The 14921-nt window shown below is 39.8% G+C and overlaps 1 protein-coding gene across 2 annotated transcripts; it reads left to right on the plus strand.

Annotated features, from left to right (window-relative positions):
* The first annotated feature begins 1474 nt into the window (after positions 1–1474).
* On the plus strand, positions 1475–14490 carry cyhr1 (cysteine and histidine rich 1). Of its 2 annotated transcripts, XM_023345247.1 has the most exons (7): positions 1475–1954; positions 2214–2513; positions 3993–4087; positions 5411–5554; positions 8838–9049; positions 9138–9316; positions 12725–14490. In XM_023345247.1, the coding sequence occupies exons 2-7, from the start codon at positions 2226–2228 to the stop codon at positions 12935–12937; spliced, it is 1131 nt and encodes a 376-aa protein (XP_023201015.1). In that variant the 5' UTR covers positions 1475–1954; positions 2214–2225; the 3' UTR covers positions 12938–14490. The 2 variants fall into 2 exon arrangements, with proteins under 2 accessions (XP_023201015.1, XP_005797477.1); XM_005797420.2 differs by having other exon boundaries at positions 1475–2513.
* Positions 14491–14921: the final 431 nt, after the last annotated feature.

Raw genomic sequence — 14921 nt, forward strand, 5'->3', positions numbered from 1 at the left:
GACTGCGGACCAGACGATGCTCAATGCCCCAAGTCATCTAGCACAACAAAATAGCACTCTGTCAGCCAATTCACAGTTGTAAGTAAAATACCTTTTCTTTTAAACACCAAAATAATTTAAAAACTAACAGAACTGCTTTAAAAATGTTATGCCAGAATGTGTATGTTTGACCTCTTGATTTGTACTAATTGAAATATAATTACATCGCTATTCATTTTATGTAAAAACAGTATTTTACCAGCAATCAATAGCTCCTTTGTTGTAAAATACTGTTGCTAATTGCAGAAACTTTCAGCGCTTGACTTGTAGTCGCTAGTAAACATATATTCAAATCTTTTTTTGTTTGTCTGTTTTACATGAAAGCAGTAATTCACTGTAACTTACAGACTAGTCAAGAACTGCAATAAATGATCATTGCTTTTGCTCTGCATGCATAATTTCTTTTGTAAATAGCATTTTACTGTTAGCAGCAGTTACATTGTTGTTGTTAAGGTTGTTATTAAATAAGAACACAATATCCTTTGTGCTAAATGTATAACAATATAGTTATTTGCTTAATGTAAAAGCTGTATTTCCCTGTAGTCAACTTTTAGACTTAGCAAATATTACATTACCATATTTTGCACTTATTGAAAAACCTTTTGTTGTATTAATAAGCACATTTTTCAGATTCTTTATGCTGACAATATTTCCCACTAAATGGAAAATTTCACTTGTAAAATTCATAAGACATAGCAAAGCAAAGGAGGCGTTAAAAACAAAAGAAGAAAAAAATGTAGGAGTTTGTTCTGGGCTTCAGCACAAGAGTAAAACTCACCAGAAAAATTGGATTACTGTGAAATACTTCTTCCTCTGGTGGACAAACCTAAGTGTGTTACTTATCTGGTTTTGGTGACCTTTCAACTGCTGACCTAATAACCCAAGTCATCTGCCACGAAAAAGCATTCCTCTTTCAGCAGTAGCACCCAAAATTAGCGCGTATCTATCAAAAATATGTGAATTTTATTATTTGCTTTACTTAAAGACATGATTTAGGCTGTATTTGTAAAGGACTGCTACTTTTCATTAATAACCCATCTTCTGACACATTTCCCCACAAAATCTTAGCCTAAGCTCTGGGTATTTGTACAAGCATAGAGATTTTAAACTTAGTTTGTTGAGATTAGGGCTTATGATTGAAATATTTCATAATCACTTAAGTAAACTAGGTAATGTGATTTGAGATCCCCCCCCCCCAAAAAAAAAAACTCGTGAAATTTCACTAAAACAGTCTTGAGACAAAGTAAGTGAGAAAACAATATTGTGTTCTAAGTTTCAGCAAGAAAGTCAAAAGATACAGAAAATAACCGTGAAGTATTTCATCCTCTGGGGAGAAGCCTAACTTTGTCGCATATCAGGTTTTGGTTACCTTCTCAGCGCTGGCAAAAGACGCTCAGTGCGCATGCGTGTCTCAAGCTCTTTAAATACCCCGAGTCATCTGCCACAACAAAACATTCCTCCGTCGGCCAATTTACGACTGTAGCGTAAAGGCCCCTGCATATGCAGGCGCTATACATTTACTTTTAAATTTTAGGCATGGAGCCCAGTGTTACAATTTAGAGCCTTCCCGAAATAGAAAAAGTAGAACACGGTCAAGTCAGGGAACGGACAGGAGGGGGGAAAAAACACAAAAACAAAACAAAACAAAGATGGCTGTGTAGCCAGAGAGACAAGTCCCAACAGAACTCTCTCTCCAGCTGTAGAGCTGTGCGTGGTCGTGGTCCAGTGGACAGACAGGCAAATCGAGAGCCAGCCGGTACCGGAGCAGCGGGCAGGGACGCGGGGGAGAGCAGCCGAACAGGGCCGCTGGCAGGGCACGTCGTTACCTGCTGTCGTTGCGAATAACGGACAGCTGAGTGAGGCCGAGTTGTTTTTGTTCTGCCTGGGCTCAGGAAAAAGGACTGCTAGCCTCGCTGTAAGTCATCTAAACTAGTCAAAATTTGATTTCCTTAATAACTACTATAAAATTTGGCTCATGTTCTCGTTATTTCTTAAGAATTGGCGTGTTAAAATCAACCTTCCTGTGTGCAGAGCTGTGTTCACAGTGAGCTTGCTTCTGACGTGTTAGCCTAGCTCACGTTAGCTCGACAGGTTGTTAGCTAACCCGAGCTAACGTCCTAATATTTTTCGGGCTCAGCCTGGTTCGGGCAGGTACATAACAGGCATTTTTCCAGGCAGCCATCGCAATGTCTTCGCTGGAAGAAAGAGACGTGGGCGTTGCGGTCGCTCCTAGCTCCTCCTCGGCCGGCCTGGGGGTCGGGGCCGTGGGGGCAGCGGTGGAGGCTGTCGCCGGGGTCGCGGCCATGCAGGAGGATGTCGGTATACGGCGAGAGGGGCCCGAGCCTGACCAGGACGAGCCACCCAAAAAGAGGTTGAAAATACCCGAAGGAGAGTCAGGGAAGCTGGAGGAGAGACTGTACTCAGTGCTGTGCTGCACCGTGTGCCTAGACTTGCCCAAGGCGTCTGTGTATCAGGTAAAGGTGGTGCCAATCACAACCAAAGCCCTAATACTCCTTAATTAACTCGCTGTCAGGCATAAATAAATCTGCTGGAAAAATCACAATAGAAGCTCCCCTCTGTGTGCCAAACCTACCAGTCAACCTGTTGAATGTGTGTGCCCATTTCTGTTATTTGTACTGATACCTGATCTAACAACAGTCTGAAAAAGTGTCAGTACAGCAAATTTCAGCCATGTGGAGGACAGACACCTGTGGTCAACTCCAGTTTATAATGTAGGATGAATTTTTCTCTGTTCATCCTCAGGAAATACAACAGCCCCATCCCACTTATTACATCTTGGCCTCATTAACTTTCTTCTTCTTCTTGGATTTATTGGCAGTTGGCAACAAACCATTAACTTTCTATCTCCCTTTTAGCCCATTAATAACCTCCAACCTTTGTAGAGACCAAATTTCAGACACTTCCGATTTTAGTCAACCTTACAACTGCAAAATCACAGTGTAGTACAGCCTTTCTTGTTTAATTTGCACACGAGTCATTAACACTGTAAAACATCCATATTTTATATTAAATACTATGCATGATTTCTTAGTTTTTGTTAAATCATCCCACAAAAATGTCCATCTTGACAAATCCTCACCTTTGTTTAATGTCTTTTAAATTGTAGTCTTAAACTGCACCTTTCTAAAAGTATGCAATGACATTAGTGCAGATTCCGATAAAGTTTTAAATATTCAAAAATAACCTGGATTAAGATGTGTTTTTACCCCTGTGTCTAGTATGCACTGACAGGGTTTCTTATAGCCAGTAATGATTCTTGTGTTCTCTTTATTAGCAGTTTAAAATAATTTCTGCACTTTTTCTTAATAAAAATGATATACATGTAGTTGTACTTGTTGCTTATTGTTTTAAACTAGCATACAGTCATAATATGAATGCTTATAGCTCTTGATCTGAGTCTTTGAAAATGTAGTCTTGTATTTATATCTGACAGTAAAATGCTGCAAGTACCTGACCTGCATGTTACTAGTGATGCAAGATATTCCAGCAAAATGTTAAAGGATCCAAAATAATAGCCTGTATAAAATAGGTTTGTGTCCTCTTACCCAAACATGTAATGTATTTTCATATCTAAATATGTATTGATGTTTATTTACAAAGGCCATACTTCTATAATTATAATTAATTTTATTTATAATGTACTTTTTAAAACCTCAAAGTGCCAAACAATGGGAACAACAAAAACATAAGAACAACTATATATATATATATATATATATATATATATATATATATATGTTTCCTCATCCCTAAAATATATAATATAAAATAGATCATTTAAAATTAAACCAGACTATAACAAACTACTTTAACTATTGCAAAAAATGTCCCACCTGAGTCTTAGATGTTTATGTTTTTTATTTTTTGGCATCCACTCTGTATACCATGCAGTGTCTTTTAATCTTTATTAACCCGTCCTGTCTTTTTGTCAGTGTACCAATGGACACCTGATGTGTGCTGGCTGTTTTATTCACCTCTTGGCCGATTCTCGTCTCAAGGAGGAACAGGCCACGTGTCCCAACTGCAGGTAAACCCGCTTCACTGTTTTCACACCAGGTTTCGCAGAAATGCCAGGAGAAAAACATCAAAGCTTCAAAGTCCGTAGATTTTCATTTGATTCTTGTCATAAAACAATGCAGGCCAATTTAACTAAAATACCAGCTGACTCTTTCTTAGGGTATTTTTTGCTAAATGTGTACTTTTAGTAAAAAGTTCACATAAATAAGCATATGCAGGAAACAGATAGTGATCTGTTTAGTCTGTTCATACAGCAGGTATAGATTTGCTTTACGTTCCCACATAGTTTTCACATCTTGCTCCAAAGTCCCTCCTTACATTTTGTTTTTCTGTGACTGATTCAGTTCATCATCTGACCTTTTTGCCATTTTCAGCCTTCAGAGTTTTTGTCGTTTTGTACCTGACGTTTTTGAGTCCAAGAAGAAGCAGGAAATTTTATTCTGATATCAACGCATACCTTTTCTTTAGATGTTGTGTACCTGCTTTAACAGCCAACAATTTTAAAGGATTTTTTTTATTAATTAACCCATCATCTACTGTAAAAGAAAAAGTAGTTACATGATTCTTTCACATCTACCAGCAGGTGGTCAATATTAGGGATTTGTGGTTTAATCCTGGTTATAATTTTATGAGTCAGCTGCCCCACATTATGATTAGAACCATATTTAGTAATGCATGGTTTTCAGAAAATGACATACAATGAAAAATTATAACATTTGTGCATTTTTATGATTATTTTTCTTCTTAACATGCCAAAACACTTCAGCACCAAGAGGAAGCAGTAATAAGCAACAGTTGATTACATGGCTTGTAGGTTGGGACAAGATTGTAAGAAGAATTTGGTATAAACTGAAAGTGTGAATTAACTCAGAGCCTCTGCAGTCCAGTGTTAAAAAAGAAATACATTTGACAAACTTTATTAAATTGCATATGCAGCTTTAAGATCCAGTTTATATGCAAGTGTTAATAAACATCTGGATAATTTTGCCAAACATACTAAAGACAAAAGGTTTTATTTTTTGGGAAAATCTTAGGGGGGAAAAAAAAGATCTGAAGCTTATCAATAGCCAAGAAACCATTTTCTTGATCATCACCAGCATATTTTTCGTAGACATTTCTGACTTACCGTGTGCACAGAAGTGAACATAACTTGATTGTGTGCTGTGCTGTACGTCTTGAAGTAAGAATCTGCCTTAGCAGATCTTTTCCTATTCCCAGTGAGCTACCGCCTCTGCAATGTCCACAAACTTGTATTACCATATTGTCGATTCCACAAATATTATTTATGCCTCTGCGCTGACGTATGAATCATTGTTTTTCTGTGTCCATGTAGGTGTGAGATAAGCAAGAACCTGTGCTGTAGGAACCTGGCGGTGGAGAAGGCTGTCAGCGAGCTGCCGACAGAATGTACCTTTTGCCTAAAGCAGTTTCCCCGCTCCAGCCTGGAGAGACACCAGAAGGAGGAATGCCAAGACAGGTTCACAACTCCATTCAATTAGACATTAAAAACAACACATGGGAAAAATTAATAACTTTTGTCACAATTAGTTTTTTCTACAAATTATCCTAATTTATGAACAGCCAGAAATGTTAAATGCTCTTAATCTTCCAGAGGATAATAGGATTGCCTGTATTAATGTGCTGAATAACAGGATGTTGAGAAATATTAACAGTTCCACTTTATTAATATGGTCATTAATGCTTTGCTTTAACTTTTATTTGCTCAAGAGAAGTTGAGGCTGTGTAGTTATCTGTTATGATAAATATGTCTGCTGTCAAGTGGAAGTTTGAAGAGTGCTTATTTCAGCTGATAACAAATTGAAAAAAACAAGCAGAAGCAGAACTGACTCTGGTTTTTCTGGTTCGCAGTAGTGTGTGAAACTCTCTCACAGACTAGTTTTTCCCCAGTTTGTTTCTTATATTGAGTCACGAATCTCAGCTGAGTGCCTTAGTTCAGTTTTTGGTCCAATGGGCCTTACCAAGCTCCGCCCACAACCGACCCACGTCTTACAAGCAAAGCCTCGCGGCGGCGCGTTGTTTCTATGTAAACGTGACTGATTAGTGCATCATTTCTACCGGATTTTCACAATATATCAGCTACTAAATGGACAGAGGAACTAACAAGTTCATGTCATCATCTGGGAGGAGGTTACTGGTTTCTCAGTCACAAGCTGGTTGCAAACCTGAGGCCAGCAGGTGTCAGTCAGTTATGGTAGATCTGACATTTGGTTTGATGACGTCAATATGAGAAGCTACAGACTGATAGGAGGAACCAAAGAGCTCTGTAAAGGTAAAGGCAAATCTTCTGAAATTGGGATATAATTAATTTAATTTCACATAATTATCACAGTAGAAGCCATTTGTTTGTTAAAATTTAATGAAATATATTTGTTCTATTTAATGTTTGTTGTGAATGACGTAAACTCACAAACGAAAGAGGTAATTAGTCCAACGTTTAGAAACTGCAGCGGCTGTAATGCGCCACAGCAAAGGTAAACAAAGGTAAAATAACCCGAACAGGTGATCAACTCAAAACCACTCCTACCTTTTTACTCTCTCTCTCTCTCTTTGTAGTTTAAGCACACCTGTTACCGTGGCAACCGCCTGCGCCCGCAAGACGAGCAAAGATTACGTTAAAAACATAACATTCAGTCCGTTACGATATCAAGTTTCCAGGCTTGATATTTATTTCTCGATTATTAATCAGCGCTTCCCTGAACACAGCGATGGTTGATTGACTAGCTGTACTTGGTGCTAACGTGGCTAACACGAGTAACAGTTTAGTCCAAAGCTTTTTCTGCTAAAATAAAATCTTTAGTGTATGTCAGATACAGTACACATTGCATATTGATTTGTTTAGCTAACGTAAGACTGTGTAGCAGACAGGCTTCAAGGTATAGAAGTTGTATCAGTTCTGCCATTGTGCTGTACTTAGCTAACGGGAAGCTAAGTGTGTTTGTGAGACGGCCACGCACGTGACCACGTAGAATGGACATCAGCCAATGAAAAGCGGCCCCAGTGGTAAGGTCCATGTAAATCGTTTTGTTGTGCATATGTAAAAGCTCATTGAACTCTGGTGTGGTCCAAAGACACAAACTCGGTCGGACCTGTGAACATGGGTACAAGCAAATCAAACAGAGGAAGTGATTCATCTTCTATATATGATTTATGGGCTTTTATGGAATCTGAAAATGTCTCATTTGGTGTCTCTGTAACCACAGCAGCACGTCTTGTTCTCTCCCCCTTCATTGCCCAATTGAACCGAGACCTGTAGACTATTCTGGTGTGAAAACATCCCTATTTGATTGTCTTGGGATAGTTTATTTACACCATAAAAACATAATTCAGTAATTAATTATGAAACAACTTACAATAAAAACAGCATTTTATCAAAATCTTCAAACTTATTGATCAATACCCAGCTATTGTGAATCAAAGGCAACTCTAAACATGTGGAGTTTTAGCTTTGATTTAAAGGAACTCAGTGTTTCGGCTGTTTTGCTGTTTTCTGGAAGTTTGTTCCAGATTAGTGGAGTATAGAAACTGAGTGCTGCTTGTCTGATGTGAACATTAGTTACAAAAGAAAGCAATATAGAAGCAAATTGTAAGGAGACAAATTGTGTTTCATGGCCTCCAATGCTGACTGTCTGTTTCCTTCAAAAAAAATCCTTTGGGCCTGATATATAAATCACTTTTTTTAATGAGTCAATATTTATTTCTCTTCCTGTTAAATCACTGTGCTCCGTGATAAAAGTGGCGATAAAAATGTCTGAATTTGTGCTGCAACTTTGATGTAAAAATGAAGCTCTTATAATTCCCTCCATTACATACGATAATAAGACAACACGCATAACCAATTTAGACAAGATCATATGAAGAAAAAGTCAGTTCTTTCAAAGATACAAAAACATAAGTGACCATTTCTTACTGCAAAGTACAATTGTGTATTTGTGCTGACAGCCAGCGAATCGCAGCGTCTCTGAGTTAAGATGGAAAGAGATGGCGGAGACTCCAAGGAGATGAACTGCTGAAGTGATTACAGAGCACGCATTAGTCACAGGTGATTCTCAGGCTCGTCTGAAATCCTGCGAGGTTGTTTCCATGGCGAAAGATGACCCTGCCTTGACGAGGGCTGCGTCTGCGGGCGTTGTTATGACAGCAGCCGCGGCAGACTCCAGGTGGTTTCCAGTCGGGTCAGACAGAAAATGTGGCCGGCCTCCTGCCAGGATGCAGCGCTCAGGATGTTATTGTCAGAAATACAGTCGACAGGTTTTTTGGACCCTCAGCTCCATATTTAAGTTGCTGTAATTATAACCACAGATTGCACGTATTTTTCTCCTGGCTCCGGTTGGATTGCGTAAGACAAAAGTTTTCCGTGAAAGCCGAGAATTATACAAGGGTGACTTCAATTAGCTCTGCCTCACTGCAGAGACTAAATAGCACCTTTCAAATTATTAATACCTCGTTTTAGCTTTAGAGAGGAACAGGTATTTATTAAAATTCACCTTTTATCCATGGCGTAATTGATATGAATCTATGGCTTTTTCCCTTGGAGGTTGTGCTCTTATCCCAGCACTGCATTCATTTGTTGCAGTTCACTTCCTGGGTTAATTAGTACCTTTCATACCATTAGCTTCCAATCAGTGCAAGCGACCCATAGTCATCACACAGCAAACGATCTAATTTATATGAAGCAGCATCTGTGTTTTATTTTTATGTTTTTTTGCTACATTAACTGCTTCTGCATGTCATGTTTCCAGGGTGACGCAGTGCAAGTACAAGAGAATCGGTTGCCCCTGGCAAGGCCCGTTTCACGAGCTGCCGGCGCACGAGAGCGAGTGCTCTCACCCGACCAAGACTGGTACAGAGTTGATGGGAATACTGGGGGAGATGGACCAGAACCACCGCCGAGACATGCAGCTGTACAACAGCATCTTCAGCCTGCTGTGCTACGAGAAGATCGGCTTTACAGGTACAGAATGCTGGTCGCCATTTTGGATCTGGTCGCTCTACACCTTCCAGCTCCTTTGCCTCGTTCTGATTCGTCCTCGTCGTTTCAGAGGTGCAGTTCAGACCGTATCGCACTGACGACTTCATCACTCGCCTGTACTACGAAACTCCACGTTTCACTGTTCTCAACCAGACGTGGGTGCTGAAGGCCCGAGTCAACGACTCCGAGCGCAATCCCAATCTGTCCTGCAAGCGTACGCTCTCCTTCCAGCTCATCCTCAAGAGCAAGGTACGCCCTCTTCTCTCTGTGTCTGCTTTTTCCTTCTACATGACTTCACTGCAGAGGTTTGAGGGATCAATTCAATTAGTCAAAATATTTTAACCAGAAGGAAACGTACTCAACAATAAGTGCTCTGGTGAATGATGGAAATCTGCTACTGAAATCTGAGTTTTTCTCTCAATAAATGCATCGAGACAGAAAACCTCCATCAATGCATTTTCTGTGATGCATTTTGTTTAGCATTGGTAAAAGAAAATCAGATAAAAGGTTGACGAGCAAATGCTTTGATGTATAAATCTTAGAGTTTTTGTCAGATTGAAAACTGTTGCCCTCTGTGAACTACAATCCTTAAAAAGATCATTTGAGATCAACCGAAGTGGGAATGATAAGATAGTAAGCAACTCTAGCATATTGTTTGGGCTTCAAAATTTACTCAAATCAAAGTTTCTACAGTCTGGAAAAGTCTAGAGTTTGATTTCGGTATTTTCCAGGCCTGCATGAGAAAGGAAAGTCTTAAAGTTGTTTATCTTCCCATTGTGTCCCAGCTCATTGTCCAGACTGACAGATGAAAAATAGCCATTCTGACACATTTACAGAAATATTAATCCATATGCATTGTCCTTGACAAAGTTTTAATTCCTCTCTTCCTTTCTTTCCTTCCCTATTTTAAACTGAAGGCAAAGTAGTGAAAGCTTTGCAAAGTTTAGTGTGGCGAAAGAAAGTGTGGATCAATGCATCAATATGTGCAATATCCAGCTGTGCAAGACTGATTGGATGCAACATGTAGTGAGCGATTTATATTGTAAGTGCCATGAATTCAGACTCTGCATACCAGTGACGTATTTGGCCATTTGTGTGGACGTTCCCTGCTCTCCATGCCCACACTGCTTAAAGATTTTAGCACTGAATTGCATGAAGAGTGGTGAGCACAATGATGAAAAGTTAAAATCAACATCGGGTCAACTGCAACAGTTGTTGTGCTGCAATGTTCATCAATAATACTGCTTTTGTTTCCCTGATCATGTCCTATAGGACAAACAAAATTTTAACGTCCTACAACCAAAGTTTGTTCATTTATTTGTTTGATTAATTTCACTCTGGGGCAAATAAAGTATTTTTGGGAAATAAAATAGAAATCAGTGTGATGGACCGTTGTTTTGCATTGTAACAGTTGGTAGCCAGTTTTACACAAGCTGGGATGTGAACTTCATGGTTTTAGAAAATGCTGAAAAACAGAAACAACAAACTTGGGGGAAGGGCGGGAAAGGAGGAGGTGAGTCGGTTTATTCATCTAATTTAAGAAGCGGTGGAATCTCCCCGGAGATCGCGCTCACTTGCTTCACACTCCTCGCCGTGTCGGCCACCCGAGACCTGGAGACAAGTACCGGCTCGCTCCCTCGCTGCCTCTTCCAGCAGGGAAACGCGGAGAGATTCATTCTCAGAGCTGCTTAGTGTGGGTGTGTCCCCACAGCCGTCTTTCTCCTTCATTAGACACACAAGGCACTGAGAAATAGCCTCATCTTCTCCACGAGCCTTGAAATGGCTCCGCTCCTGAGGGAGGGAATCATAACGATGCTTCCCGAGCGAGAGCAATGCTTCATGGTTTGGTGTTCAAAGAAAAAAGTTCAAAAAGTTAAGACTCGTTGATGATTTTCAGAATTACCCCTGGCTTTCCGAGGAAATCTGCTCTTTAGATCAAGTGTTGTGTTATTTTCCCCTTTTCCAGAGAAACAAAATATTTGAAACTTGGATTTAACCAGAAAGCTTCATGACAGCAGCGCATTAATCATCTGCAGTATGTGGCTGCCTAATTAAACTGGACATCCCCAGATTAAGCAGCTGACCTAACTCACAGATATTAGCCAAATGAGTTTAGCAGCAGTAAACAATGCAGCTCATCAGTTTAGATGCTAGCCACAGATTTCAGTTTGCTCATGTTAACGGAGCACCTCAGGATAAGTTTTATACTTTAATTAATTTGCTAATTAGTAAGCAGATAATTGTGCAACATATGGTCATGAAATTAGTCTATTTCTAATGTCTGTAGGGCTTCAGTCAAACTTTGTCTTTAAAATGGCTGAGGTGAAAGAAATACACACCATGAAGAACATGGGATGCAGAGGATTATATATATATATACATCTATAGCTATAGATATAAATATAGATAGATGTATATGTAAAAATGTAATACATCTTCAGCTTCTTTCCTCGAACGAGGCGTACTGTTTCAGACCGCCCAGTTTTTAAGACTTTACTACGAAATTCACTCTTTATAAACATTACATACTCTATTAAGTCAATAAAATTTCTAGAAAACATAAATATCATTTACATATTTACATTTAACTTTAACAGCTCCAGTTCAAAACCAAGCAGTAAACTAAAACCCAGTCCAGTCCGTCTCCCTCCAGTCAGACTGATTGAATGACCAGTTCCTTGTTGGCGCTGCCATGGCAACGCATGACCAGGTGACCTCAAAGAGTGATTAGAAATCCATCTTCACGAATGTATTTTCACCCCTTGGACTTTTTCACAAACTTCTATGACATGATACATGATAGATGAAAACACATTAGCACATTTTTTGACTTTTTTTTATTATATATATATATATATATTGTTTCTAAACAGTTTACATATAGAGGTTAGCTTGACTTCAGTCACCCTGGAGTCAATAACTTGGTGACATTTGGCTACAATTGAAGCTGCATATAAAGCACAATATCCCTAAATTATTGTTATTGCAAATAGAGCTGTAACGATTAATCGATTTATTAAAATGATCGTTAGCTAATTTAGGAATTAATTAATCGTTAAGAGTTTCTAGACTCAAAAAAGACCATTTGGTTTCTAAAGCAACATATTCAGAGCTACAATTAAGCCAAAACTGTACAATTTTTATTTTTGTTTTTTCCCATTTAAGATAAAAACACCTTTGTCTGTAAACATGTTTAGCCAAAACCCAGGTAGTGTAGTTTTAGCTTCATCTGGTTCAGATTTACTAAAGGAATGTTATGGTGTTGCATTTTACGCAATAAAATGTTTACTTATTTAAAAATAAAAAAAAGTCAAGTTATTTGTTTACTTGCATCTTTTAGTGTATTTCCAAGGCTTAAGCGATTAAATAAAAAACTGTAGAATGTGTCAGAATAAATGGTTGATTAATTTATTACTAAAATAATCATTAGTTTCAGCCCTAATTGCAGTATAAATGGACACAGTCAAAAATATGCTTGTGCTGCAGTGAATATGATAGAATTGTAGAGCAACCCAACATTCAGATTCTTTATTGCAATTAAAATATTTGCTGACGTTAAAAACGGAAGAAAATATTTTAGGAGAGCATTTTGATGTTTTGGTTAACTCATTAGTGCTATAAATTTTAGATTTCACTTTTCTTTTTTTGTGCACTCAGGTGAACTCTGCCCTGGAGTGCTCCTTCCTGCTGCTGAAAGGGCCGTACGACGACGTGCGGATCAAGCCGGTCATCTACCACCACTCCTTCAGCAACGACACCAACGAGACCGAATACGTCCCTCTGCCCATCTCCGACTCGGTGGAGTGCAACAAACTGCTGGCCGCCAAAAACATCAACCTGCGCCTGTTCATTTTCCAAGTCCAAAAATAAAGACCTCTAGAGGGGGAAGGCGAGGAGGAGGAGGAGTGATGGAACGGATGAAGGAGGAGTGCGTTGATTGAAGGCCAGCGTCAAAGAGAAGACGTGATGATTAAAGAGAGACACCACTGAACCATTGATACCTCTTAACACACACACACACATGCGCTAATCACAACACGCATAATAATGCTGTTTTTACAAGATGGTGAGCTGGCTTTCTCCAGAAAGCTGCGAGTTGCTGTGAAGACGAGACTGGAGGGATGAAACCTGGGGAATTGGAGGATAGAAGCGGCGGTGGTGGGTGTGTGGTACCTGTGGTACGTGACCGACGATTCGCTTTGGACGCCCACAGAGGAAGGCGTGCACGTGCGTGCGCGTGTGTGCGCGCCTTGTTGAATGTTTGCGAACAAAAAGAAAAGAAAAAAGAAAACAACCAAGATGAAGCGACGGTCCACAGCGTGCGTCCAGATATCTCTGCTGGCATGTGGACGCGTCCCAAAGACGGGCGATGATGTGAAAATAGAGTGACTGGCTCTGCTCAGCTGTTATTTGGAGGTGTGAATGAGGGCGGAAGGGGGCAGATGTGTGTTTTATCTCCCCGCCTCCCTCTGCACACCAGGTTTTTTTTCTCCCTTTCAACACCTTCCCTGTCGTTTTTGCATCCGCTAAGCGACTCCAGCGCTCCACCGCCACCACCCCTTCCTTCCACCCTTCAAGGGGAGAGACGGCCGCGCAGCATTTTAGTTCCTTCTTATTCCTCCTGCGGTTGGTTACACTAACAGCCTCTTCTGTTCTCTTAACCCTGAATATTTAAGAATCTGTGATTTTTTTTTTTTCCGTTTTTTTTTTTTGGTTGAATGTTGAGTTTGTGAATGGATGAATGAATGTGTGTGTGTGTGTGTGTCAACAGATCACAGCTGTGACATTGTGCAGGACGGAACCAGTCAGGCTGGACCACAACCAAAACATTCAGGGGCTTCACTGTGTCACTTGCTTTCTGGTAACTAAACAGGCTGTGTGTTTATATTTATTTCAGCTGTTTTACATGAAGCATTTTCCTTTCTTTTTTTTAAACTTTTTTTTTTTTAAATGCTTTCTTAGCAGTTACTTTTTTAAAAGCTGTTTTCCATTTTGTTTTTAACACCTTTGAGGAAATCAAAGCTAGTTTAATCGCTCCTTAGATAACAAATTTTTATCTAATTATGTTAATCTTGCATTTTTGTGATGTGTGTTTTTTTTCCTCCTAAATTTAATATGGTTTTTACCACAAAGTAACTGAACCACAGAAGAAGAGTTTTGATGAAGCAGTGTGTATGGGTGCGGTGGGATGGTTCCAGAGGCGTTTGACCTGACTACAGACACATCTTGGTGTTAGACAGACTTGAACGAAGCGAGATGATGTTACTCATGTAGATTCTACTGTAAAAGCAGGCAGATCTCTCTCCTCCCGACCTCTGCTTCCTGTATTTCTGTGTTTTTGATGCTTCGTCTCTATGCCGGTGGACTCACTCATCTCACTTTGGCTGTACATGTGCCTTTTATTAAAGATGATGGAACCTGCACGGCTGTCTCCGCCTGTGTGTGTGTGTGTGAGTGTGTGCGTGAGTCGGCTCGAATGTTGGACAAAAATAGGCTCGACTCTCGCAAAACCCACCGGCCTGTATAAATTATGCATTCTGTGCTGCAGTTATGAAATCTAAATTTAATTTTGAAGGGCTCGTGTGGGTGATGGATATGTTTCATTGGATTTGAAGGGAAGATTATGAGTCACGCAGAGAACAAAATGAATTACGCAGCGTTTGAAACAATAGCGCATCAGAAGCCATCGCTCGGCTGACGGGAGAGCGCGGGTTTATTGCGGCAGAGCAAAACGAAGATTGCCTGAAGACTTGACAGCGACTGTTTTGGCGTAATGACACAGTCCTGCATGTCTGTGAAAGAGCTAATTGGATTTTGGAAGAACTTTGCCGGGTTCTGATCAGCTCGGGTGGAT

This window comes from Xiphophorus maculatus, chromosome 13, assembly GCF_002775205.1.
Source record: "Xiphophorus maculatus strain JP 163 A chromosome 13, X_maculatus-5.0-male, whole genome shotgun sequence".
Lineage (NCBI taxonomy): Eukaryota > Metazoa > Chordata > Actinopteri > Cyprinodontiformes > Poeciliidae > Xiphophorus > Xiphophorus maculatus.

Coding starts and splice junctions, on each gene's coding strand:
- cyhr1 (XM_005797420.2), top strand. CDS start 2,226: ATGTCTTCGCTGGAAGAAAGAGACGTGGGCGTTGCGGTCGCTCCTAGC. Junction 4,088..5,410: donor GCCACGTGTCCCAACTGCAG/GTAAACCCGCTT, acceptor GTGTCCATGTAG/GTGTGAGATAAGCAAGAACC. Junction 9,317..12,724: donor AGCTCATCCTCAAGAGCAAG/GTACGCCCTCTT, acceptor TTGTGCACTCAG/GTGAACTCTGCCCTGGAGTG.